The sequence below is a fragment of the Ambystoma mexicanum genome, chromosome 7p (genome assembly GCF_040938575.1).
Source record: "Ambystoma mexicanum isolate Mex_15411 chromosome 7p, UKY_AmexF1_1, whole genome shotgun sequence".
NCBI lineage: Eukaryota > Metazoa > Chordata > Amphibia > Caudata > Ambystomatidae > Ambystoma > Ambystoma mexicanum.
Genome location: NC_090939.1, coordinates 20,608,461 through 20,636,365, shown reverse-complemented (window position 1 = coordinate 20,636,365; position 27,905 = coordinate 20,608,461). Strand labels below are relative to the sequence as shown.

At 47.6% G+C, this 27,905-nt stretch overlaps 1 protein-coding gene across 1 annotated transcript in view; it reads right to left on the bottom strand.

Annotated features, from left to right (window-relative positions):
* TRAPPC10 (trafficking protein particle complex subunit 10) overlaps positions 1 to 27,905 on the bottom strand; it is a 1,566,314-nt gene that overhangs the window by 1,045,328 nt on the left and 493,081 nt on the right. Inside the window, exon 6 of the mRNA XM_069635677.1 lies at positions 21,096 to 21,207. Within this exon, the coding sequence (XP_069491778.1) occupies positions 21,096 to 21,207 (112 nt within the window). The remainder of the gene's footprint in view (positions 1 to 21,095; positions 21,208 to 27,905) is intronic.

The window sequence follows — 27,905 nt, the reverse complement described above, 5'->3', positions numbered from 1 at the left end:
ACCAAGGGTAATTTGAAATAGGATGGTTCTTCCGCAGTGCGCTTAAAGATGGATAGCGCTGCGAGATAGCCCTTAATGGTGCCAACTTGAAGACCTGAATTCGCCAAATATAGAAGGAAGGACAAAACCATTGGTGTACCACATGAAAAAGGGTCGATATTCTGTTCTCTACACCAGCTGCAAAATCTGTTCCAACGGCAGCGGTATAAAGACTTTGTTGCTGGCCTCCTTGCCGAAAGCAACACCTCCATAACATCATCAGGGAGGTCCCAATCCTTGTACCTCAACCTTTCAGAAGCCAAGCGTGAAGGTTGAGGGTTTTGATGTCTGGATGGAGAACCTGACCTCCCTTCTGTGAGAGTAGGTTCTCTCTGAGTGGAAGTCGAATTGGAGGGCAGATGGACAAGTCTAGAAGGTCCGGGTACCACGTTCTCCTGGTCCAATCCGGGGCAATAAGGATCATGGTTCTCCGGAATCTTCTCAACCTCCTGATCATTTGAGGAATGACAGGGACCGGTGGAAACGCGTACAGAAGCAGAAACTCCCAGTCCACTATGAACGCGTCTCCCAGAGCTCCTCTCGGGGGAAATTCCCTTGAGCAGAATAGATCGCATTTCCTGTTGACTCTGGTGGCGAACAGATCCACCTGAGGGGTTCCCCAAAGGGTGAAGATCTCTTGAAGGACTTCCTGAGCTAGTTCCCACTCGTGGGAGACTGCTCTGCCTGCTCAGAGGGTCCGCTGTCAAGTTCTTCTCTCCGGCTAGGTGAACTGCCGATAGAGAGATTCCTTCTTGGATTGCCCAAAACCAGAGCTGCATCGCCTCTCTGCACAGGGGTAGTGATCCTACGCCTCCTCTTTTGTTGAGGTAATGAATGGCCACTGTGTTGTCCGTCATTATCAGGACGTTTTTCCCTTGTACAGCTGGCAGGAACGCCTTCAGCGCAAGTCTGATGGCTCTCAGCTCTAACAGGTTGATATGTAGTCTGGACTCCGATGGAGACCAACGACCGCTGATGGTCAAGTCGTTGGCGTGGGCTCCCCACCCTGTGAGTGAGGCATCCGTGACTACTGTTATCTCCGGCCAGGGTTGCCAAAAATGTTCTCCTTTCAGAATGTTCTCCTGACAGGCCCACCACTGAAGGTCTCGAGCCACCCTGTCCGGAACCTGAAGAAGATCTGTCATTCTCCCTGAGAATTGTGACCACTGAGTCCTCAGTGCCCACTGGAGGGATCTCATTCTCAGGCGAGCCTCTGGCACTAGGAAAATGCAGGATGCCATGAGGCCTAGCAACCTCAAAAAGTCGAAGGCTGGGAGACGTTGGGCATTTTGAAACTTGGTAACCATCTGTAGAAATCTTGAGCCCTCACCTCTGGTGGCGAGGCTTTTCCCAGGTAAGTGTCCAGGATCGCTCCTATGAACTGGAGTCTCTGCGATGGTATCATTTGTGACTTCTTTAAATTGAGGGAGAAGCCCAGTCTGTGAAGGGAGTGGCACACGTGATTTAGTTGGATCTGAGCTTGTTCCGAAGAGACAGCCCTGATCAACCAATCCTCCAGGTAGGGGTAGACATGAATCCCTTCCCTCCTTAGACTTGCCGCCACTACCGACATTATCTTGGTGAAGACCCTCGGGGCGGAGGTCAGCCCAAATGGCAGCACTCGAAATTGATAGTGAGAGTTACCAATTGCGAACCTCAGGTATTTCCTGTGTTTGAGATGGATAGGCACATGGAAATAAGCGTCCTGAAGGTCCAGAGATACCAACCAGTCCTGGAACTGAAGGGCCTGGAGGATCTGAGAAAGAGTGACCATCTTGAATTTGTCTTTTCTGAGGAATTTGTTCAATTCTCGCAAGTCCAAGATGGGTCTCAGTCATCCGTCTTTCTTTGGAATGAGAAAGTAAAGGGAGTACCAGCCCTTGTTCCTCTCCGCTACAGGTACCGGTTCTATGGCACCTTTCTCTAGCAGGTCCAAAATTTCCTGCAAGTGGAGCGGATCTGGAGCTTTCTGAGAGCTGATCCCCGGTGGATGACTGAGGTATACGTAGGAAAGGCAGGCAGTAACCTTGGGCAACTGTTTCCAATGCCCAAGCATCTGACGTGATAGCCTGCCATTCCGCCAGATGTTGAGTCAACCTGCCTCCTACAGGTGTCCTGTGAGGGAGGTCCTCAGAGTGGTTTTGGGGCAGCTGATGCAGATGCCGATGGTAAAGAGGCACCTGCTGTTGCTGCGGCCTTTGAATATCTACCCCGTCCACCTCGGGTAGTTCTTCTTTGTCCCCTTTGAGCCGGTCGTCCTCTACCTCTTCCGAATGCGGAGTAGAAGCGAAAGGACTTGCCTCTCGCAGAGGTTCCTGTGGGACGAAAAGGTGTCTGACGGATTGCAGCGCCTAGGGATTTTGCTGCTGCTTTTGAAGTTTGCAGTTTCTCTAAACTGTCATCCGCCTTTTTCCCGAACAAAGAAGAGCCATCGAATGGCATGTTCAAGAGCCTGGCTTGCACATCTGGGGCAAAACCAGACTTTCTCAACCAAGCAAATCTCCTGGTTGAAGTACTTGCCGCCATTGCTCTGCTGATACTCTCAGCCGAATCAATGCCCGTCTGGAGGGATTCGCACATAGCGTCTTTACCGTCCTGTATGATATTCAGGAACGCCTCCCTTTCTTCTCCCTCCGGGATGCAGTCAGCCGCTGTAGAAGCACACTCCCAAAGTGTATGGCCGAATCTAGCAAGGGTGCAAGTAGCATTCACAGATTTTAACGCCATGCTACATGCCGAAAAAACTTTCTTTGCCATAGCATCATATTTTTTATCGTCCCTGTCCTGTGGGACGGTAGGATAAGCCGTCTTGACATCGGTAGAAGATGCTGCCTGTACCACCAGACTTTCTGGGGATGGGTGTTTTGACAAAAACTCCGGGTCTGTAGAGGATACCCTGTATTTTGTAGAAAGTCTTTTATTTACTGCCGGGACAACATCTGGGGTTTCCCAGTTTGTCATAATCTTCCTCTGAAGAGCTTTATGGAAAGGCACCACAGGATCCTCCTGTGGGCCTTTATCAAGAATATCCGTGAGGTCATCTTGTTGGAAAGATTGTGAAGGTGCAGACCACCCCATAAACTCTGTGATCCTGGCCATTAAGGCTCTATAGGGGGTTTCAGCATGCTCCCCCGGGTCTGGCCTAGCAAACTCCACCTCACGGGAAGTGTCTAACCCACTTGCTTCATGTAAGGAATCATGAAGATCCTTTAACCTGCGTTCTTCAGAGGAAAATTCCTCTCTAATTGGGGTTACAGGTCCCTGCAACTCAAATGTGTCTTCCTGTTCAGACAATTCACCCTCTTCCAAAATTGAGGACATAGTTCTCAATTGTTCTGAACTCATAAAGGGAGTAAATCCCATTTCCAAGGCAGAGGGTGCCGAACTTGTCATTATCGGCCTCGAAAACGTCGATGTCGTCGACGCCGACGTCGAAGGCTTCGAGCGTGGCGTCGAAAACAAAGGCGGAGGCCTCGATGACCTTGACAGAATTGGGATTCTACTCGACAATCTCGAAGCCATCGTCATCGAGGACCTGGGGATAGTCACTGGGTGTGTCGTGACCATGACTTTTCTTGGCGTCGAGTCGACAGACCCGTGTGTCGAAGGTCCCTTCGACAACGGCGTCGAAGACACTGACCTCGGCGTCGACGGAACCCTAGTCGACGACGGAACCTTCGAGGAAGGTTTGGAGGTCATAGTCCTACTCGAGGGTTCGAGACGCGCTCGAGAGGTTTCCTTCGCCGGGTACTGCGACTCGCAGCGTTTTTGACCTTCGGGTCTTTCGACCAGAGCATCGCTCTCGGCAGTCTTCGAGGGGGTCGAGGCCGCTTTCTCGAAGACGCTCATCATATTTTTGCGGAATTCCTCCCATTCAGCCCGGGAACTACGTTTCGTGGGGCAAGGGATTCTTTTTGGCGAAACAGAGGAAGAGGAAGACGGAGAAGGGGATCTTCGACGTCTCCTCTTCGAGTGCTTCGATCTCGAGGAGTGATGGGACCCACTCTGAGACCTGGAGCGCGAATGGTGACGAGGAGACGAGTGTCTCGACTTTGTCGACGAAGAAGAAGCTTTAAAAGTCTTACCTTTCTCCAGCTTCCCCCTGCGCTCCTTCAGGGCCTTAGCTGTCATGGACATACAGTCCTCGCACTCCGAACAATGGTGTTCAGCTCCCAAACACCACAGACAAACTCTGTGAGGGTCAGTCAGCGACATCTTTTTTCCACAATCTCGGCATTTTTTGAAGCCGGATCGAGGAGTTGTCGGTTCCGACGAGGAAGCCATCGAGTACGGATCGAATAACTCGAGGTAAATAGTATTAATCTGACAAGAACTGAGCAACGGTATTCCGAGGCACTGAGTAAGCGCGGAAAAACAGAACTGAACAACGGACGCTGCGCGCGGCCTTTATAGGCAGGATGACGTCGACACGGCGGCTGTCGAGGGACATCGACTCGGAGGACGTCGACGCGCAGCGCCCTCTAGAGAAAAAAATTTCCGAGGCCAGCAGAGCTGGAAGGAGATATCTAAGATGAGGAATACGTCAGAGGACACAATCCCTTCGAAAGAGAAGTGTACTATGTTATGGTCAGACCATGGGCAAGCGGAGTTTGTGTGGATAGCCACCTGACAGTTGAGATCCGCAATCCAGTCTAGGAAGCGACCTTTGTTTTATGCAGGGGTGTTGATGCATTGTTGAAAGTCGAGAGCACTAAGTTAGTTGGAGAGATGTGGCTGCTGTGTCATTATATCCTAGATTGTCTCCCAAAAGAATAGTTTGAGGAAGGTTTGATGTGGGCGCCCAGGGTGTGTAGAAAGTTCTCCTCAAAAGGACAGGACTGGGCCCAGAGGGAGGTAAAACAGCAGGAAGGGTGATGGTGGCAGTCTGAGAGGGTCAGATTAGTTGACAGTATGCCACAGTTGTCAGACAGGGTGTAGTTCAGTTCTCTAATGGAGTTTACGTCTTTTGCATTGGCTCTGTCCGAACGGAAAATGGAATATCCCTGGGGCAGGACAACAGAGAGGGCAGGACCAGAAGCAGCATGTATCCATGTTTCTGTGGTTGCTAGAATGTCGAGGTCTGAGGTAGTGATCAGACTAACATCAAGGGCGTATGCAGGGATGGATATTGCGTCGATTACAGCGTATTGCAGTGGTAGGGTAGGTGCATTCCTATTAAGGACAGGTAGAGCTTAGTGGAATCCTTCTGCTGGGTCATGGGCTTTATTGGTTTGTAGAAGCTGCAGGCCAGTGTCCACTTGGATCTGTGTTTAGGGTGGTTGCTGTCCGCACTCCTAGGCAAGTGTTATTAAGACACTAGACTGGGGGTAGCCAACAGCCTAGTGCTAGGTCTGTGTGGCATTGCTGTCGGAACTCCAGGAATGTTTCTCTTATGGCATAGTTTGAGGGAGTGAGGCTTGCCATAGGACTGATATCCGAGGGCTAGTGCCGCAATGGGGATCTAGGTCCAAAAGTACTAGAGGCTGGGGGGGTGAGTCAAAAACCTTGATGCATCGTAATGGTTGTGCAGGGTGGGGGCGGCTACTAATGTGCTCATTTGATGGATGAAGTCTGCTAGGTATGGGAGGTGCATTACACGTAGTAGTCTGGGCTGTGGCTCTGAGATTAGGTAGTTGAGTGCTTCAGGCATATGATGCCCTGTGGTGGCTTATCTTTGTGGCTGGGGCTAGGGGGAAGTCAGCTAGAAGTGCTCAGGGATGGTTAGGACGTGACCTTCATTGTGAAATGGGAATGAGGAATACTGTGTCTCACCTAAGGACTTCCTCCTTTCATTCCCCAAATCTCCTCCACCCAGGTGATCCTCTCGCTTATCCACCCCCAGGGTCGGGATCCAGAAGCGATGCACTTTCCCATGCCACCTGAGCAGAGCCTATCGGGGAGGGGGGCGGCTGTAGTCACTCAGGTTCAACATCTGGAGCGTCAATGGTCATCTTGGTCATCACATTCGTCAGGGTCATCATTAGGATCATCCTGGTCAACGTACCACACATCTTGATCTGCTTGATCATCTCCTTGAAGAGTCATGGGAGATGTCTAGGACAGTATGTGGTAGTGATGTGTGGCGTCTTGGTGATATTGTTAAGGGTTTCATGTTTACAAGGGTTGCCCCATTTCTGAATACAATGTCTTTTCTAATTGGACATTTGTTTTAAAGTGCACAAAAGAGGAAACTTTGCCTATTGCGTCCTTGTCCCTGTTCTGGTTGTTTTGGGTCAGGGAAGCAATATAGCCTCCGGGTCTTCTCTAGGCCGTTTTCTGGAGAGACTGAGATACAGAGAAATGAGCCTCTACATACTGTGGGACTTTGACAGGGAAAGAACAAGTGTGTATGTGACTTTATGGCGTTTATCCCCACTAGCGTGACTTGTTTTTTTGACATGTGTTTCAACGCCTGTGGAACATCCGTCATGAGGCTTTTACGCACGTCTATTGGCGCCACCAGGGATGCAGAAGTGCAGCAGGCTTTTTTCTGCGCATGGTCATAGGCTGTGAAGTGCCTTTCGCTAGCGTGCAGCCTTCTTTCAACGGCTGTCAAAGAGCAGCCTGAGGTTTTGTGCTTGTGTGCATGTCTGTCGCCAGAGGTTTTCCCCATAACAGCGTGCTTCATCTGCCTTTCGGGGTTGTGGACTGAAACACTATAGCCAGAAGGTTTCCTTGAAATGTCTGCGGCCTCCAACACGGTACCATCATTGCACTGTCCTTCCAGATCCGCCTCAAGCAGATAGTGGTTTCTGATTAGGCCATCATTGCATGGGTCACCCACAATTTGGTGCATCGTTCCTTTAGGGTTTTTGGCCTAAATAACTTACAGGACCGAATAGCCCTCTGGCATTGTGTCTGGGGGTGGGGTGGGTCAACAATGCGAGAGACACAAAGGTATAGTTTTCTCCCAAGCTGCCGTTTTATTACAAGAAAAGAAAAATTAATTTGAGGGTCATATACCTTTTGGACACAAACTAATATACACAAAATTATACATGGTTTGGTGGTCTTACATTCCACAAAACACCATATGAGGTCAAACTCAAAAGTCATTAACAGTAATCCTTGTGACCAGGGTTGAATACCCTTCCCATGAATCAATTCAGGAATATCTGGACTCAACTTTAGTTTCAAGAAAGTTCTGTGTAAAAGTTATATTCAATGTAGCATACACAGTATTTTCCATTCAATATATCCTTTCACTTGGCAAAGTGATTATCTTCTCCCAAGGCTTGTTTACAAATCAAACCAATTATTAATCTTTCCACATCCTCCTGCTCGATCAAACAAAAAGTCTTCTCACAACACCTGCTTGTAACAAAATTATTTTCCTCCAAACAAATTCATAAACCAAATGCAAGCTTTCTTTTCTCAAAAAGGCTAGTCGCTTGTTAGAACATATTTCTTAAAAAGAAACATGTCAGTCCGGATGGTTCAACAATTACTTTCTGAAATGCCACAAGACGTGATGGAATTAACATGTTTCTACCACAATCTTTTATCACAACCCAAGTACTTTAAAATCATCATCTTCCTAGTATACTCGTCTGCCAGGACCAACTACAATTGGTCCCTTTCCTGGTTTACCTGCATGCCAGGACAAAACTCCTACTACAATTTGTACTCTGTGGAAAGGATTGTTCCAAACTCTCCACACTGGAATCATAAACGAGGAGATATGAGCCAACAACTACTTCTCTTGATAATCTATTGAATTAACAAAATGAGTTGCATCACTTTCCAGATTGATATTCCACAAAAGGATAATTGTTCTCTTGCTTGTCTCTTGGCAACGCAAGTTATAGTTCTCACCCCCTTGGTTTCTCATTCAAGGAGGGCTTTGCACCTGCGGCCTGTGTTTTTGGTTTGTGTAACCTCTTGGCTGCTGGCAATGCAGGTTACAATTATCTCCCAATTAACATCTTTTTCTGGAAGAGTTGTACCCAGTTTGTCCAATTATCACTCCTCTGGCTTGGGTAATACTGGTTTCAATTGTCTCATTTGGAATGTTTCATTAGGAGAGTTGAGCACAGTTTGCATCAATTCAACTGTTCAGTATTCAAAATAACCATTCTCACCTAGCAGTCTCCTTCAAAGCACCCTGGGGCCACCTGCAACAGGCCAACTCACCGGTATGCCTTGGCATCTCCTAACTCACTGGTGTTGTGGTTGGTCTCTTCAGGGCTGCTTCTGCCTGCTCCAATTGGTATACCACCATTTGCGCAGACCTTCAGTGACGTTTTTGCAGCTCCATTCACTCTCCAATGAAAACTCAATACCAGACCAGTTCATGGCGTGTTATGAGCTCTTTTCCCACAAGGCGTGGCTTCCTTCAGCACTGCTTCCTGCTGGACACACTCTGCATTGCCACGTCTCCCAGACATCTACTGCAGCTCCTACCCAGTGTCCGTCCTAATACCGCCACAACACCCTAGCTTCTGCTTCCTCCTGATCTCGCACCTGAACATTTTTAAACATCCCGCTCAGGTACTTCCTATTGAAACAACTAGACCGCTCATAACACTTCCTTAACTCTGAGACCCTCTTTCTCGTCTCATTACTACGGGCATTGTTGGACTTGAAGTCCATAATGTTTTGTTTAGCTCAAAATTGCCAGTTTCACAATAAGGCTTTAGGAACAACAGGGGAATCATGTAAAGAGGTCTCCCATTCACCTTGACATGAGTCTCCTCCCGGATAATACCCCCGCCAGGGTCAGGATCAGGTAGCAGCTGCAATTCCCAGGCCACATGAGGAGGCCCATGTCTGGGTTTTTGGGATGATCTCACTAGACCCATCAGTCGTCTTGAGGAAGGCAGTGGTTACACACTCAGAGTGCCTTTTCATTAATATTTTCTGCTGCAGCGGGGACCGAATTTAAAAGGGAGTCCTCTCCATGGTGAGTGCAATTTTTAAGGGCAGCAAGGCATGCAGTATATTTAAGAAGTGAAGGTATGCATTCTCCGATAGGAAAGGAAATCAGTCCCTCCACTCTCCCTACTGCTAGACCGAAGCCTGATGTAGTCCGAAGCCCGTCGCTGGATCGCCAGACTGATTCAGCAGTCGGAACGGTTGTCGGTTGAGATGTCCATCGAACGGCGACCGTCGAAGAAAGTTGCCAAAAGTTAATAACTCAGAAGGTAGCTTTGCTACAGAATCCACAAAATATGTCAGACCACGACGGCAGTAAGAAATAATCTGAGGGACCTCGACACAGGAAGGATCATGGGTACAGTAGATGCACACTAGAGATATTACAAACACGCCCAGTCAATGTCACTTTTTGAACTTCGAAAACACATGCATTACCACAAGATGACGGCCTATGTAAAGCATGTGATTCAAAGCAGATCCACAAGCCTCAAATATATATTATAGGGCAGCGACTGCCACCCTATAATTAAGGCAAGTAGCGAATTCTATAGGAAATCGAAAAAATGAATTCCTATTAACTTGATTTGTACAATGGATTTGGCTGACATTTTGCAGACCATTATGTACGCCAGGGCCCCCCCCCCTCCCCCACGAGACTGGAAAGTTTGGGAAAGATGTAAATAAAGGCATCAAGTAAACAAAAAAAGCACTTTTGGCCTAGTCCCCATTCTTTTTTCTTATTGGCAAAAAAGGTACATGTTTGCTCCATCGCAAAGCACAAACAGCTGGGCAGATTTGTAACGCGTCCAAAACCACTTTGCCGCGAAGCTTTGAATCACGATCCCTTTGTGTTTTGGGGTTATTCTGACCAGTAGTTTTGTTTAAATATATGACGGAAAAGGGCCTCCACTGCCTAAAATTATAGCTATAGCCCCATGATGCATTGCAGCAGAAAGGCATTTCATGTGAACAAAGGGCAAACGAACACAGGATACCCCACCCTTCCAAACGTGAGTGGATGGATTCCAGCTGCGGAAAGTATTGTACGAGATTACTAGACAATGCACGTGGTCCGGAACATTTTACTGACCATAGGAATTACCAATGTGTATACAACCAGTGTGTGCCGAAACGGACCACCCACCTTCCATTGCTTCTGCGTGTCTTGGCCCACTTGCTTACACAAACATAATTAATCTGTATGTCTTCAATAATTTGTAGCTAGGAGACAAAAGAAACCAAGGGGGAAGCGCGTTACCATAATCACCCTGTCTCCTATCTGGTTTAATAATGCTACCACATCAAGGTATCTTAAAATCACCTTTATAATTGGGGACTTCGGTGCTGCGCCGGTCCTCAATGGGCTATTTTCCAACTTGCACCCAAACTAGTAACCCTCCAAATGGAGAGACTCTTCGCTTCATTGTCTCATGACGAAAAAAATATTTTGCAATTATCTGTCCCAAAATAAGAGACATCTATTTTATTAAATCTGCTACTCACAGGAGTTCTAATACATGGGGTAACTACACCAACAATAGCGCACACACACCAACTGGTACATTAGCTAAATGCTCCCGTGTCCACACCTATAGCGCGAACATCAAGAAGCACTGCATACAGTCCTCAACCATGCCATAGTCCTGGTAGCATTTCAAAATGGACAACGGGGCAAAACGCTGTTATTAAAGTTGATAAAGATCAGCGTGTTTGCATGTTTATTGCGCCAATAACCAGTCGTATAGTGCAGGGTATTCCATTACCTTTTAAGACACAGGGCGGGGGTTCGGATACGTCTGACTTGCTTCACAGGTTCTGGAGAGAGGAATAGGCTTCCGTGCTAATTATGCCCTAATCGTACTCTTACGCTGCTGCATGCCGGGCGTCTTCTGTAAATACCTTTATTGACTGGTCCCTCTGGAACCGAAAAAAAAGGAGACTGCAGTGCCTCTAAAAAACTAAAATATACCGCTCATATGGGGGCCGGCACTCCTGAAGGTGGAAATCAAAATGAATTTCAAAATAAGTCTTGTGCTACTGCCACAGCCGAGCCGTCATTCAGTAAATGGTTACGACTTAGAGCTACTGGGGATACCAAAAAGGGGGGCCCTGAACAAGCACGTGGGGACCAGTGAGATGTTAAAATATCAGCTTTGTATTCTGGTGGGATGTGCATAATGAATGGCTGTTTGGTCATCTTGTCCAATGTGTGTTAACAGATCATAGGAGCGTAACCTCATCTGTATGAAGAACCAATGAAAGTCCCAGTACATAACCGATACTCAATGCAAAAAAAGATTCCACTCAATGGTGTTTAGACCCTTCTTAACTGAGTCCAATCTGAAAATTAATTTTTGCTCTATTTGTCTCAATACCAGATCACGTTGCCCGCCTTGGGCCGGGCATTTTATTGCCTGGATGATGAACCATAATAAGAATCGGCAGGTTTATGCGATTTTGCCCTGAAATGGGCCACCAGAGGTTTGTCTGCACCTGGTTCTTGATACCGATGTTCACAGATCCGTTGTCGGATCTCTCTTTTGGTTTTCCCAATGCAGATGAGTCTGCATGGGCATTTAATGCCATAAAATGCCCATTTTGTGAGGCAGTTGGTGAATGTGGTAAATTTGGTACATTTCCAGAATAAGCCATACAAGTCTATCTCCTTCATGTCTTTCGTCGGTAGGAACACTGAATATTTGCCACAACTAAAATGATCGATTACTGATGGTAATGACCATAGAGTGGTCTGGGATGGAGGTTTATCCGTTGTTCCTCATACGTGTGTACGAGTCGCGATCAAGGGATTTTACAAATTGAAATTCTCGGTTTTCAAAATGTTTCAATTTTGGAGAATTGCCCTTCTCAGATAGTGACTAATCGAGGTCAAGGTGGTCACGCAGGTGATAGTCAACCTTCTGTTTCTCTTGTCTTGAGAGACAGTTTCCGGTCGTATGACATGTAGGGGACATTCCCGTTGTTATAGTCTGATGCCAAGATTTTTACTATTGGCATCAAAATCCACCATGGTACAACAATTCCGTTGGATCCTGAGGAACTGTCCGTAAGGAAGGTTCTCTTTCAGGCTTAATGGGTAAAAACTACCCTACGCAAGTAGAGTGTTCTTATCGGTGGGTTTCTTGAACAAGGTGGTACCCACCTTATTCTTCCCACTTTTATAGATCAAGATCTAAAAAGGACATACTGTGCAAATGTGAGTGCATAGTGAATTTTATGAATTCATCCTGATAATTTAACCAAGACAAGAAAACCTTTAAGGAATCGGGGGTACCCCCGAGACCATGTACACGTCATCGATATAACGGTACCAACAAATCAGATGCACGCCAAACTGATTTTTCTCATTGTAAACCGATTTGGACTCCAAATTATCAATATAAAGATTTGCTATGTCTGGCGCAAAGATTGCTCCCATGCTTGTGCCGGAGCACGGATTGTAAAACGTGCCCTCGTGCATGAAAAAATTCTTGGTCAGTGCCAGACTAATGCATTCAAGCATGAACTCTGTCGAAAGGCAAGATCGTCTCTTTTTTAAATACTAATGCATCAACTCAATGCCTACCATCTGCAGTATGCTAGTATACAACGCCTCAACATCAAGGGTAACTAATATATTGCTCTCCTAGACGGTGAGGGTGTCGATGATCTTGATCATGGCTGTCGTATCTTGGACGAAAGATTGCATTTTGCGGACGAAAGGTCTCAGGAACAAGTCAGAGTATATTGACAGACGTTCAAGGATGGAACCAATGGCCGAAACAATAGGTCTCCCTGAAGGACATTCTTATGCACTTTAAGCAGAATGTAAAAAAGCTGGTATAGTAGAGTGCTTCTTGACCAAGAACGATTTCTTGTCCTCATCAATCCATCCCTGCATCCAAGCATGTGCCATGAGGCTATCGATTGCAACTAGTAATCGCGCCGTGGGATTGGTCTCTAGTTTTTTTATAGAACCTTTTGTTCCCCAGGTGGTTTTATACCTCCCTTTTGTATGATGTTCCGCCCACAGGTCGATCCCCCGCCTTTGTCAGCTGGTTTGTCAAAGGCATTTCGAAATGAAAAAGCAGCCATCCCCCCCCCCCCCCTGCACCCCCTCAGATACAAGCAATAACCACGGCTATACCAAAGGGTACACGAAAACTAAAAGCAGAAAACTGGCATTTGGAGGCAAAAGAAATGGTCAAATGGCATCAGGGTAGAGGTGGGCATGTGAAATTTGGGAGTTGGAGGGGGCTTGGGATTGAGCTTGCAGCACAAACATTTTCCCGTAGCCGAGGGTATTCAGTCTGATCCTCGCAGCTACCAGCAAAGACGAGATTGGGAAATTAAAATGCTTCACACAGTGCCGGTGCAAATGTTTGAGGGGGTATGTGGCAGGGTTGGAGAGCAAATGTGAGTTTTGGGGGAGGAGGGCCTCTGGCCACTCTGGGTTTCCCAGACTTCTATTAACCAAGTAATGATAATGGTTTCCTCTCACACTGGCTCTTTGTCTTAGACAATGCTGATTTAGGTCAGTTCTAAATAGTGCTTCTTTCTTACTTTGGCAATAGGGTTCACAGTGAACTTGCTGATTAATTGCCCTCTTGACTTTGGCAATGTAGGCTATTATTAGCTTCTTGCAATATTGCCGTTTCTCGACTTTTGCAATTGCACTGAGCTGTACAAGTACAATGATACCCTAAGTTCTTATCCTGCCACTTCACCTTCTTAACATGCGTATGATATTCACAACACAGACCTGTTACGCGGAAGATCACAGAGCGTTCCGGCGCCACTCAATGCTAGTTAACTCACCGGTTATCGCATATGCTTCCTCTGTCTCTGGGTCTTCTGCTGCGCTCTGTTCGGCAAACTGCTTCGCTTCCTGCGGCCCATGCCGGTCGGGAAAGGACCGCTCCTCGCACCATGAATACGCTGGTGCTCGCTGTTAGGGAGAATTCTCTCTTTAGGCTGAATTTCCTAACCTAGTGAGTCCCCCAGCAGCTTTGCTGGATTTCTGGAGTTTGTTTTTTTCTACTGCCAAGAGTGAGACTCTTTTTCTCCCACTCTTGGACATGATTTATGGTGTTCCTTTGACTGTTCATGTGTTTTATGGGCTATGGGGTCCTTTACTCCAGAGGGTCTCATGTGTTTTTACGATGTGTGTTACACAGCACCCTCCGTGCAGTAACACAGGGGTGTCATAGTGACACCCCACCATAGACTCCATACCCTGGGACTGACTACTGTCTCCCAGGGCATGTAAAGTCACCATTGGCTTTACTAGTCCCAAATTATTAACAGAAACCAGTACAAACCATCATATTGTAGACGTACTGGTCGGGGCAATTCGATTGCCCGGGATCTGTTAGTCGAGGGGGCACGTCTCCGTCCCCCCTGATAGAGTTTTGGCTGGTGACAGTGGAAACTACTTTTTATATTCGACCGCGAATATTTCCCTATGGGATTTTCTCATTGTTCGAGGCTACCAACTTTAATTATTTAATTCTCATAGCCTCGAACATACCGCCGGTTTATTTATTTAATATTAATTCGCCGGTTGGTATTTTTTGCCAGGACTCGATTCTAAAATGGCGTTTGTGTTCTCTTCTGTGACTCCAACCCAAGTCGAGCCCTTTGATCCACTTTTTGGCGGGCTTCTCCACAGAAGTCCTCCAAAGTGGTGCCATTCTGTCTGGGTACCACAGGGGGTGTGGGAGGGGGTTTAGGCACCCTGGACTGAGTTACCTTGGTAACTCAAGTCGCACTCTTGTGTGATTGGCCCAAGTGGTGAGCCGGCCGGCTTACCACTTAGCATGTTTGATTGACAGCTAGGCTGAGTGAATGGGGGTATGCTGCATAAAAGCAGGGCTTTGGGGACTGGAACTTCAGAAGTCGCCACAGGATCTGAGAATCCGACGAGGGAGAAGCTGAGCCGACCTACCACGACGACACCACCGGTGGAGCCCTGCGGAACCGACTCACCACTTCCCGACGACAGAGAAGATCTCCCGGCTGGAGAGGCTTCTTCCCCCGACTGGTGGGCACAACCAGTTTACCTTCTTCTCTTCGCACCCCAGACCGGTTTGTGGTCGAATTGCCCGTGCCAAGCACCCCGGCAACCGGATAGCCACTTACCACTGGACCGCGAATCCACGGACCGCTCCTTGTACCTGAGAAACTCTGTGGCTGGTTTCTTCCCTGGCAGTGCAACGGACTCCTGTCTTCCTCCCCGACGAGATCTTCTCTTCCCCCGGACAAAGCACCGACTTGCATCCGCTGCCAGGAACAACTGCCCCCGCTGGAGTATTCTCACCACTTTAAAAAGGTACTGTGTCCGCCAGGCCTCCCTTTCTAAAGATTGCTACAAGGTAATAACCCCTTAACCTTCTGGACTGGGCTGGCCGCCTTGACCCTCTAACTGGTCTCTTTCTTTGGTCCAACTCTTTTTGAACCTTTTCAAGACTTTTGTGCACTGCAACCGTGTGACCTTGGACACATTTCGTTTCGATCATCTTAAAGCGGATCCGGCCTACTGACTCTAAAACTCACGGTGTCACTTTGCCTTCCTCTCTTGTTGTGTTCGTGAAAAAGTGTTGGGATCCGTTTCAATTTATTCTCTGCTTTTCTCTCCCTTTTTAAAACAAATTATTAGAGTGCCATCTACATTAAGCACTCACCGCTGTCTGAAAATAAGTGGGGGCTTTACTTAAGACTTGTCTAATATTCTTTTAAGGGAGTGTATATCTTTTAGTGACCGTGTTTTTGGATTGCTTACTATTAGTGCCTGTGTGTTTTTCTAGGTGTGGTTTTAAATAAATATTTATATCTTTTACATCAAGCCCTGGTCAGTGTTTACTTGTTCTATTGTGTTCTCTTGACCTATTGTGAATACTCTGTATACTGCCTAACTCTTCTTGAGGGAAGTCTGAATGCTCAGCCACAGCTACCAAGTGAATCAGTGTGGTACAGACTGCTACCAAGTGGGGTTACTGCCAAACACCTGTAGTCCTAAATCTTTTGCAGTGGTCCCAGAGGGAACTGCACAGGTTTTTGCCTAACACTCGCCAGCCACCGGGGTACACCTTACAATGGGGAAATCCTTACAGCCCAACGCTTCCTGTGGACAACCTCGGCATACAAGGTGTTTGATGGTAGAGACCCTCTCAGAACCCGGCATCCACTCTGCAAATAACAGTGGCTCCAGAGTCTCTGCTCTCCTGCAACTGAGCCTTTTATACCTCCCAGTCCCACTCAGGTGTGGGTCATTAGCATTATCTTGCTATTACAACTTGCTGTCCAGTGCCTCTGCATCCCTCTTCATCCCAGTACTTTGGGAACTTGAAGTCCCTCAATGCCCAATGTTCAAATAACCTGAATTACTCAATGTTATTTCCAAATTGACCAACTTCATTGTTATCCTTAATTATATCTTCTAAAGGAGTTTTATAAGGACTTAACGAGTGGCACTGATTTACAGAAGAATTTGAGTTTCCAGAATGTAATAATTTTATGAGATTCGCATTTAACATTCACCTGTTGATCAACTGAGCTTTCACCCCCATACATGTGGGTGACTAAGCGAGGGGTGGTGGGGCTACTCCCAATAAAGGATTTATGCCAGTTTTCACCCCATCATGATATATAGCCTATACACAAGTGTTTCAAGGCGCGTTGAAATATACAGTGGGCACGGCCGAAGGCCATGGCTAGTCGGCCTTTACTGATTTAAGATATGCAGTGGGCCAGTGGTGCCGAAAAATATATGGTGGGCACGACTGATGCCCTGCAGTGGCGAAAGATAGTGAGCACAAATCCTTGAAACTCCAGGGAAAAACTTTAGTGTAAGTGCAATTAAGGTGAGTAAACGTAACGCAACAAAACCCTTGAAATTCAGCACATTGGGAAACTCTGGACCGGCTTAACTCGGCGCATTCCAGTTCCAAAGCCCAAGAGCACATATGTTATAAGAGAAGGAATTTACAATGCCATACAAAATGGCATTATGGGAGATATGGCATTATGGGGAGATCAACGTGCACAGTTAAGCCAGTCCTGAATTTACCAATGCGCTGAATTAAAGAAAAAGGGAACCAGACAGTAAAAAAAATGTACAAAATCATGAGTGCCTGCAGAAGACAGTACCGTGCCCTAAAAACAAAAGCCATTCTTGCTAAATATTCTAGGCCCTATACCTGTTGGTAAGCACACAGCACATACAGACTAGGGTGAGAACGAAAAGGAACCAGACATTCTGCCATAGAGGGAAAATAGTCATGAAGGTCCACAAAGCAAACACGAACGATCCACATGTACTCTGCTCTATAGGGCGTAGTAATCTATTAATACAATAATACACATTTACAAGTGCTCTAAAGTGGAAACAGTTCCTACACAATGCCAAAGGCCTCCAAGAAATCAGGATACACTTTTAGAAACCATTACCAGTGCAACAAAGGACAACAAAAAAAAGGACAAAGTCAAACATTGTCTACAGTGTAAAAATGCGTTTACAGGAAGGGAAGGAGAGCAGCACTTTAGAAATACCAGGTACACACTACAAATCCAGTCCTTGGCCTCATTCCCTGAACCCGCTCATGGGTGTAAGGAAAAGTGACCAGGTGCAGGTAAGCACCCCAAGGGTCACTTTTTAGGATAAGTAGAAAACTCCACAGGAGTCAAATGGGATAAAGTCAGTAGGCCATAAGCTTGCACGGGGAAAATGAAGGGAAGTTTCAGTTTGAACAAATGGGTGCAGATTTCGTGGGAAACATTCCCATGGAGGACCAGAAGAGAACCTGATGAAGACATCCGAGTTGAAGAACCAGGAGAAGATGCAGCAAAGCAGGACTCTTCTCCCCTTTCCCCCCCCCCCACCGCCTCCCGCAATGATAGTCAACCGGAAATGCAGGGGTGGTTTGCTTACACAGAATCAACCATGGACCAGAGAGACCGCCGACAGGCAGCATCTCACATAATCGCCCACCCAAGGACCCAGAATCAAGTACTCCACCAGCGGTTTTTATAAAAACTTCCAGCAGCACAAAACAACAAGGGTAATTTTTGGCTTCTTTTCTAGATGCGACTTACAGTATCCGATGCCTAGTGGCTTGAACCCTGAAACACCGAAGACACACGGGATGTAAAAGAACAAAAAGGACCTTCTCACAATGAAGTCCCTAAAGCCAAAATGGAAAACACTAGCGAGGAAGACTGTGGGAAGATCACAGAGCCTGTGAAGACAGGCTACAGCTCCTAGTGGCGGTCCCAGTACCTTCCCCGGGCTGGAAACTGCAGTAAATCTGTCCCAGGGAGGAAGGTGCAGCTCTACACAGGACGAAGCGAAGCAGGAATCCTTAACCGGGATATGCACAAACCACTACATGTAGCCAGTAGGGCCAAATAAGAGCTTAAAACTACAAAAGCAAAGAATAATTCCTGCAGCAGGTGGGCTGGCCTGCTTCTTCCACGTTCCAGGAAGAAAGAGCAAAGAGGTTCCGCATGGACTGGTGTGAGGAAGGCATGTTATCACAGTAAGACAGACACAAGTGTACACAGTTCAAGGGTGCTTATTAAACTGAAAAATGGGTGAGAAACGCCTAATCTAAACCTAAATCTAAGACGGGAGCAAGCTACGACCATCAAATAATACAGTCCTAGTGGAGTCTAGTCAAATAAAAAGGGCCAATACTAAAAAACCCATTGCCAATCCTTACTGCTATGCTACAAAATAGTGTGGGACAATGTTAACAAGAAAAGAAAAGTGTTCACAAAATAAAAAGTCAGGATGTTATGGCCGGGGTCTCCCTTCCCCACGTTTTTATCACGGAACAAGGCGGTACACTCGAGCAGAGCACAGTCCTGGGCTTTGCTGGCACAAGGTTCCAGTTCCTTTCATCAATATCAGGGCCTTCTGTGCCCAAGTCTCTTTCATGCAAAGTCTTGTGCTTCAGAGGGCCTGATATGCCACAAACAACAAAACAAAGTCATTTTTATCTTCACCCTTGGATCCACCTCAGCCGGGCACCGATCCTTCTCTCAACGTTAGCCTCCCTCAGTCGGGTTCAGACCAACCACTCACTGTGGACATCCCTCAGTCGGGTTCACACTTGTCATCACAATGTTCCCAGGTGTATCACTGCTCACCCCAATTCGCAGGCATCCCTCAACTGGGTTCACATTTCCCTCCACAACGTGCCAAAGACTTTCGACTGTATAAGGGGTTTGGCTTGACCCTCGTATGGCCACTTTGACACCTCACGCTGGCCTCCCCTAAGGCCTCTTGGTACTTGTAGTTTCTACAACAACCGAAGACTTTCGACTATGCACAGGATTCAAAATAATCCGCTGCAGCACCAGTTCAGCACATACCCCTTGTTCAGGAGCGGGGAATCAGTCAGAATGGCGCCGGACCACTAACTCTGATAACAAGTTTGCTCACAAAAGACCTTTGTACTTTAGTCTTCTTTCTTCATACAAAGTTGCTCTTTGCAACCTTGTGCGCACCACAGTCCGGTCTATTATCAGTTCTTTCCGACTCACCTGTTGGTGTCTCTTGCCTCTGGAGTCAAGGATATATGATATGATATTTTATTTACAGCGCCCATACCCAAGTGTTTCAGAGCGCGAGACGGTACAACGATGGCAATCGCTTCTCCCCGCCCTGGCTATCAGTGCAGGAGGGTCTCATGTACCGCTGACATCCTGCGCACCATTCGACAGCTGCAATTCCCGGTCTTACGTTTCCCTTCTCGGAGGATCCGCGGATCTGGGTTGAAAAAGTCAAGGGCATTTCCCTCCTCGTCAATGATAAAAAAGAAAATAATTGGGGGGAGAATAACAAAATAAGGTTTAGGGGCCCTCTGTAGCCCTAGATTCCCGCAAAATAGGAATTTTCTATTTGCAACCACCCAGACCACATTGCGGAGCACCTGATCTTAGGGTATGACATCAATGACCATATATAACTATTCCTGGCACCCCACAAGCAAAGGGCACACAACTACAGCTAACTGGCTCACAGGAAGCAAGAAATATTCTTGGCACCAACCCGAATATTGGCAAGGAACCAATGCCGTAGCCCCGACCTTGGAGAACACATGCGCTCCCACATAGGCACAATCTGTAAATAGGCATGTTCCTAGAGGGACCTGGATGGGACTCGAAGGAAAATGGTCAATGCACCACCAAAACTAGTAAAAGGGTCTCGGTGCTTTTAAAGTGGGCAAAAGGATTTGTTCTACAAGAGTCTGCAATAAGCAATGGCCGTTGTGGACATCTCCAGATTGGTTTGCTAGACCGAGCCAGCAGTGAATTCCTTTTCCCCCCGCCTGTTGTCTCATATGAATCCTGATATTATGACCAATGAGTGAAATGTCGCTTCTGATCAGGGTTGCAGACTCCAAAAGCTGCACTTGTCCACCCTCTCACCACATCGCCAAAAAGGAGGTCAGCCACTGTGGTCCTCCGTTACAAGGTGCTCTCCAACTTCCACCACAAACACCCACCCTCACTGGATTACCAGAAACTTTACCTTATAGCTGTTTCAGACTTGAAGAGGAGGGAGTCTAAACCCTTCTATAGCACTCACAACAAATGGACTGCCATTTGGCCAACTCCTGCCCACTCAGAAACGCTCTTTAAGGAATTGACTTGTTCCTCAACATCCTCACAGCATGGCATGACACTTGCAAAAAAGTCTCTGGTATATAGCAAAAGACATGCACTTTCCAGGTTTTCCCCAGAGGTTACAGTAGTATTCATTTTCCACCCAAAATATCAATCAAGTGTTTGGAAGACCTGGGCTACATGCAGAAAGTAAAAGGCTAGAAAGAGGTCATGCTACATGAATGAGGTGAATCATGGCTACTTCTCAGGCCCCAACAGTGCAAGGACACGCACCAGGAGTGCAGACATGGGCCCTAGCCCGATGACAGGCTGCAGTGGAACTTACCGTCTTCTTGGTTTGAGGCATGTATTAATGAAGATAAGACTAAGCCAACAAATGACCAAAGATTGGCACAGTGTCACAGGACTCCCAATCAGTCTGGACAGAAAGGTATGTATTTCAAGCTCAAGCGCACGGAATGAAGTGGTGGTATGCAGCAGGTTTCCCTGCGAGCACCGAGCACCACACCTCAGAGGTACATTTAAGAACAAGCCGCTGCTTCTGCACTTACCTCCAGCTCCAAAGTTGAGCACATACTGGGAGAAGAGCGCATCCAGCTCGTCATACTGCACCAAGGCATCCTCAAACTGCTGTAGCATCTCAAAGACGAAAGCAAGCTCCTCCTGCCAAAAAACAAGAAGCCATGAGTACAGGCCACTCAAGCACAACACAGACTGGAGCATAAATCTAAGAGGGGGTCCCAAATAAAGTCAGAAATAGCAGCCTCAGACCAAAAAGGAAGTGGGAGAAGATGGGAGAGTCAGGAAGTCACCATTGCCAGCAAACAGTGACACTGCACCATTACACAATTGCGGGAAGTGCTATGCCAACTCATGCCTTAACTAGCATGCTGCAGATTACAGTGATTCTTGACTAATGTCTGTAGTAGGGATTGGGACTGGTTTTCTATTCTCTGGCCGGGTGGACAGATGTATAGAAGGCCAACCTACTTTAGTGATGGGGACAACTCTGGGAGCTGTAGTCAAACCACTTCAAGGTAGCAAGGCAAGTGGTCTATGCCAAATCTTAAGAGATGGAGAGCTTGTAAGGGTCCACAATGAGCACATACAGTGAAACAGTCAAGGGACACACTTAGAAAAACAGGCATATAAATACTTATTTATGGGCATATTACACTATGAAAAATGACTACTAGCATGTAATATCACACAACACTAACTAAAAAGATACATGGATACAATCACCGGAGTAGGGCAAAATACATAAAAACTCTGTAAAGGAGGGCAAGTATTTGTATGCGGCACTACAGGTCCACAGAGATTCAACACTAACTTTAGAAGTCCATCCCTAATATGTATGGGGCCTTGTGCCCAAAAGGTCCGCACAGTTTTGTGAGATGTGAAACAATTGGTAGGTTTTCTGGGGTACAATGAAGATTTCCAAGTGGTAGAGGACAAGTTATTCTAACAAAAGAATCCCCAACTTCAAGTGCTTGCGTGAGCAAACAATGGCAAAGCCAAACTGTTGTAGACATTTCTAAAAGTTAAACTTTGATTAAAAGGTAGCTAGGGGTAAGCATTGTTACAACTCACCCCATACTCAGATTATTCTTAGGACTTGGCAGGTCTTCTGAAGAGGGTCCGAGGTTGCTTTTCCTGTCTTCATCTCCAGTCCCTAATGCGGAGGAGTTGCAGTTTCGAGTACGGATAGTGACAAATGATAAAAATGAAGGGAAAGCTACTGTAAAGAGAAATCTTTCCTAACACAATGTCCTGAAAACTGCAACCACAGCCAAGCCTCTCTTTGAAGAGGGCGTGCCCTTTTCAGCATGTAAACAACGATTTGCTCTAGTTGCCCTTACAAAAGAGGGTTCTACGTTTAAACTGTAGCTCAGGAGCCCTCAAAATGTAGAGGACCTGCTGCTATCCTTCGTAGATCACCGAACTGTGCTACACCTAAATACACTGAAAGCTTCAGAGTAATTGGGCACCTGAAGGCACCAAGCACTGCATGTAGTCAGGGGGGCACAAAGGAATCCAGCGCTGCATGAACCAAGGGGGCACAAAGGCACCCAGCGCCACATGGACTATGGGGACATTTAGGTACAAGGCACTACAGAGATCAAGGGGACATAAAGGCATCAAAAACAGTACAGGGTGAAAGCACAGAGCTGGGGTGAACGAGCACATTTGGGCACTTAGAGCCCCTGAACATTTTCTCTACTTCGGCAATGCTCTTGTTCCACCTCCTTCCCCAAGTGATCCACATCCAGGTCTCACTGGGGATACGACTTCACTTAGGAGGGTGGGTGCCGAGAGGGGATAGGACCCCCACAGCGTGGAGGGCATACCAGGATTTGTACCAGAGGCAGTCCTGCCCCTAAAGCAAAGTGTGAGAGAGTTAGAAGGGCCTGGTCCCTGTGCTTTATACATGTGCCCGCATGTTAGAATGGAGAACCACTTCTTGCCCCATGCCTGTACTGCACAAGGCTGGCCACATGATCTCCAGATCCAGCATGCACAGCAGTGGAGGAACTTGCACGCAGCCGGCCCGATAACGAAGATTGAATTCCGCAGGGCCTCCGAGCAAGCCGAAACACAGAAACCAGAAAAACTACGCAACATGGGCCAGCTTCAGGAAGGCGGCTCCAGCAAGGGCACAAAGTACTCCCCTCAAAATAACAGTGGCCCCAACACGCACCACCCAGCCAACAAAGTAAATGTTCGTACTTGTGCCAGAGCTGTAAAGTGGTCAGCTGGCAAACCAGAATTTTGCATCTGCCAGGAAACTGTACTGCGGGTCGCCTCAGAACTCACCAATAAAATTACAACAGTGATCTAAAAAAGGAGTGTACACAAGGCAAAACGTAAGACAATTTATTCTGGGCCCAGGCGCAGCTGGGAAAGCGGAATTCACAGACGCCGGAACAGTACTGTATTGAAGGTGCTGTCGAAATATGCCCGAAATATAGCAGCCGGGGGATGTGGGGGGGAGAGAAGCAGCAGGGCGGGGAAGAGGAGCAGCAGGGCGGGGAAGAGGAGCAGGTCACTAGTTTCTTGTGAGCCTGTACAGCTCTTTGTTCCTTAGCTGTGGTGGGGTGCTTTCCTTTTAGAGTAGATAGTTTTCACTGTTGTATACTCCTTGCTGCCTGCTGATGTCAAAGGTAGTGTCTCTGCTTGTGCTTTTGGTAGGAGTGGTTTCCATTTAAAGTAGTTCGTTTTCCCTGTGGTTGCTCCTTGCTGCCTGCTGATGTCACAGGTACGTCTCTGCTTGTGCTTTTGGTCGCTTCCCAGTAAAGCAGAGCTTTGAGAGCTGCTTCTTCACTTTGGGGTTCCTTTACAGCAAGTGTCTGATGGCGTTCCTGGAAAGTTCAGCAGTGGTGTTTCTGCACACAGCATATGGCTCCTTCCGAGGGCAATGAAAACATAAGGGTGGTCTGTAGTCCTTGCTGGACACAGATCATGTCCTTTGGAGATTGACAGGGGCTGGTCATGACCCTGTCAAAGGGGTGTGTGGACAGTCCCCGAAATCTCCCATAAGCCATTATTGTCCATGGCACCACTATCGCCCAATGCCTCCCAGTATATGGTTCACTTTTCTGTTGCAGGACCAATTCCAGAGTGCAACTGGGAGCACCCAAGAAAGCCAGAATCACGCGCAGCTCGTGAATGGACTGGGGATTTCTGTGCCACACAGAAATGGGGCTCAACAGCTGACCTGCCAAACTCAGAGGGCTCCCAGGTTGAATGCTGGGAAAACAGAAAAAGTGATGACTGCAGTGGGACAAGAGACAGAAAACCTCCCCAAACCGGCTCGGTGGGAGCCGCTGCATATGCTCCATGTCGGGGCAAACGAGGTGTATCCATCCTGGTTCATAAATACACCCCCCTGGTAATTCAATCCACCATCGCTGACAAAGACGGGAGATGCATCCTGGTGCAGGGTGTAATATACAATAACCCGATCACACTCCTCAACCTATACACGCCAACATCGGACTCCCCTCGCTTCTTCACGCATGCATTCACGGAATGCGCACCCTATATGAGGAGGCCATCACTGATTGGGGGGTGGGATCTACATGTGGCCTTGGACCCAGAGCTAGACAAACCTCCGGACAACAGACCACAAATAGACCAAGGAAAATTTCTGCCCTCAAATCTTTGCTCTCCAATCTGGGCCTAGAAAACACTTGGTGGCAAAAACATGGGCATTGCAAAGATTATACATTCTACTCCTTTAGACACCAGACCTACTCTAGAATCGACTATTGGTTAACCCCTCGCACAATGACAAATACCATAGATGGATGTATCATCCTCCTCACCACCCTCTCTGACCAAGCCACAAAAACTCTGGCACTGGCGACAACCTCAGAGTCCTATTGTACCCCGATTACGTGGAACATCTCTGGGGGATATGTCAATGTACTGGGACACCAACCTCAACGCCTCCTACACGAACCTCCATTGCTGGGACGCATTTAAGGCCTATATGAGAGGCCAATGTATATCCAGATGGGCACACAAGCAGAAACAAAGGCACAGCCAAGAAGAGCAACTCGCACACAGACTGCGGTCTCTTGAAAAACAGCACAAGACATCCCCAGACCAACAAACCCTTACATTAATACGCAAGACGCGCGCGGACATCAAAGGGATCACAACCACTAGAGTCCAAAAATCATTCTCCAGCTGGGCCCAGAAATAACATCTCGACAGCGACAGACCCCTGCGCCTTATGGCACTAGCCCTAAAGCAACAGCAAGCGGCCACGGCAATCTCTACAATACAAGACACAGAGGGGAATCCAGTAATGGGGGGGAGGGGGGAGGCATAAATGCCAGATTCTCTGAGCTTTACTCACACCTCTACGCGAAACCAGAACCCCTCTCCCCACAGGTAATGCAAGGATTTCTGGACGCCGCCAAACTCCCTAAAATCACTCAAGCGCAATTTGCAGCGTTAAGTACCCCCCCCCGCCCCCCCGACAGTGGCGTATGTCCAGCGGGCAATCAAAGCTGGAAACTTGGGTAAAGCCACAGGCCCCGACGGGATACCGATAGACATGTACAATAGCTCTGAAACGCCATGCAGTATTTATCGAGACGGCTGCGGGCCGAAATCATATAGTAGTACTATAGTGGTGTTTCACAAAAAAGGTAGGCCCAACGACGAACGCGGGTCGTACAGACCTATATTCCCTTATAAATTCAGATGCCAAGATACTGGCAAAGTGTCTGGCTCAGAAACTTGAGATGGTACTACCGGACCGGATCCACGCGGACCAGACATGGTTCATTCGCAAGAGGCATTCAGGGGATAATGTACGGCGGTTTATAGTGACTTTTTCGAATGTCACATTTTCGAATGCCTTTTTCTCAACACAAATAGGCCGGGAAAAAAAAATGTTCGCATGTTTTTTTTTATTTTTGGGGGGTCCCCCCCACCAGCCCCTGTTTTTTTTTTTTATTTACACTTTTTTTACTAACTAAACCAAAAAACACGAAAAAAACACATTCAGAATTATTTTTTCGGCAAATTTGTTTGAGAAAAAGGCATTCGAAAATGTGCATTCGACAATTTAACTGGATACCATGTATGACGACTTCTGCATGTCATAGCGGAGGAACCGGAGCAAGGGGACTCTGTCCTCACAACAGACTCGGAAAAGGCCTTTGATAAGGTCCGATGGGACTATGTTCCTCACCCTCGCTGCTTTTGGCCTACCTCCACCCTTGATACACATATGATAAGCCTTCTATACTCAGACCAGGAGGCCACGATGACCACCAATGGCCAGACTCCCCCCCCCCCCACCCGCCATTTTGCCCTCTATTCAGACACGCGTCAGGGCTGTCCGCTCTCGCCCCTCTTATACCCTTGGTGGGACCCCTTATGGCAAGGACTATGGAGAAGGGGTAAGGAGCACTGAGTCTCCCTCTATGCCAACAATCTTCTTCTGTACATAGGAGATGCCCATAAGTCCCTCCCCAGAGCGCGTTACCTCCAACAGGTATACGGCCCAATGGCCGGTTATCGGGTTAACTGGGCCAAAGCGAAGATCATGCCACTTCGACCAGATATCCCATGGGATCGAGGAGGTGGGGGGTGGGGCGCACCATTCCGACTCCAGTCAGGTCAATAAATACCTAGGTGTCAATGGCAGCGCACATATGAAAGACATCTGAGACCTAAATTATCCGCATACAATTGAGCGGATCCGGGGACACCTCACCAAATGGAACACATTGCCCCTATCCATGACCGGTCGAATCAACGCGATTAGAATGAACTCTATCCCAAAACATATCTATCTGGAGATGATGCTGCCTTGCTCCCCCAGCTCGAAGATGTATAAGATTGTAGAGGCCTCTTTTTCGAAATTCGTTTGGCGGTGAAAGAAGGCGCGTATCCGACTCAGGATTCTTACAGCCTCAAAACTGGATGGCGGCCTTGCCTTACCGTCCTGGAGGAATTACTACATGGCAGCCCAGATTTGCTGGGCCAAACGCTGGCTAAACCCGGGCGATGAGTCCAGCTGGAGGTTGATGGAACTAGCTTCAATTGCCCCTCTCTCCCTAATAGACGCCCTTGCCACCCCCCTCGGGAGACTAACGCAACCGATCAGAACACATCCAATAGTGGGACCAACATTAACCCAATGGCACAGGCTTCGTGCCCAACAGGGCATCGACACTAAAGCAGCACCCACGTGGATGACGATTAAAGGCCTACTCACGTTAGAACGTACACCAACACTGCATCCACTACAGAACACCACATGGGAGCGAATTAAAATACAAGATGTGTGCAACGGACCAACAACTCATACTCTATCAGAGGCCACGTCTACCCTATCCCTACTGGGTGGGCACTGGTTGTTATATAACACTATCCGAGCAGCAATATGCAGACACACTACCGAGCTCTCTAGACAAGTAGCCCCTGCCCCCTGCGAGCTAGAGCGACAGACAAATGCCCATCCACGACTCAGAACTTTCTACGCCATGGCCGTCCCAAACAATGTGGGGAGAAATTCTGCCCTGGCGGAAACATGGTCAGCGGACCTAAAGACTCTGATCGAAACCGGAGACCTATACCAGATCTTCGCAGCTATCCCGGCAACATCGTTGAACCTGAGAAATAGGGAAATTTAATATAAAATCGTCCAAAGCATGTATTACACTCCATCAAAAATGTACAACATGGGTCTGCGACCCCCCCCCCCCCACCGACTGCTGGCGCGGTTGTGGGGAGATTGGCTCAATCGGCCATATGCTCTGGTCCTGCCCCAGACTGGTACACTACTGGACCATGGTGCGGAAATTGGTAACCTCCGCCATTCCTAACTCGAACAT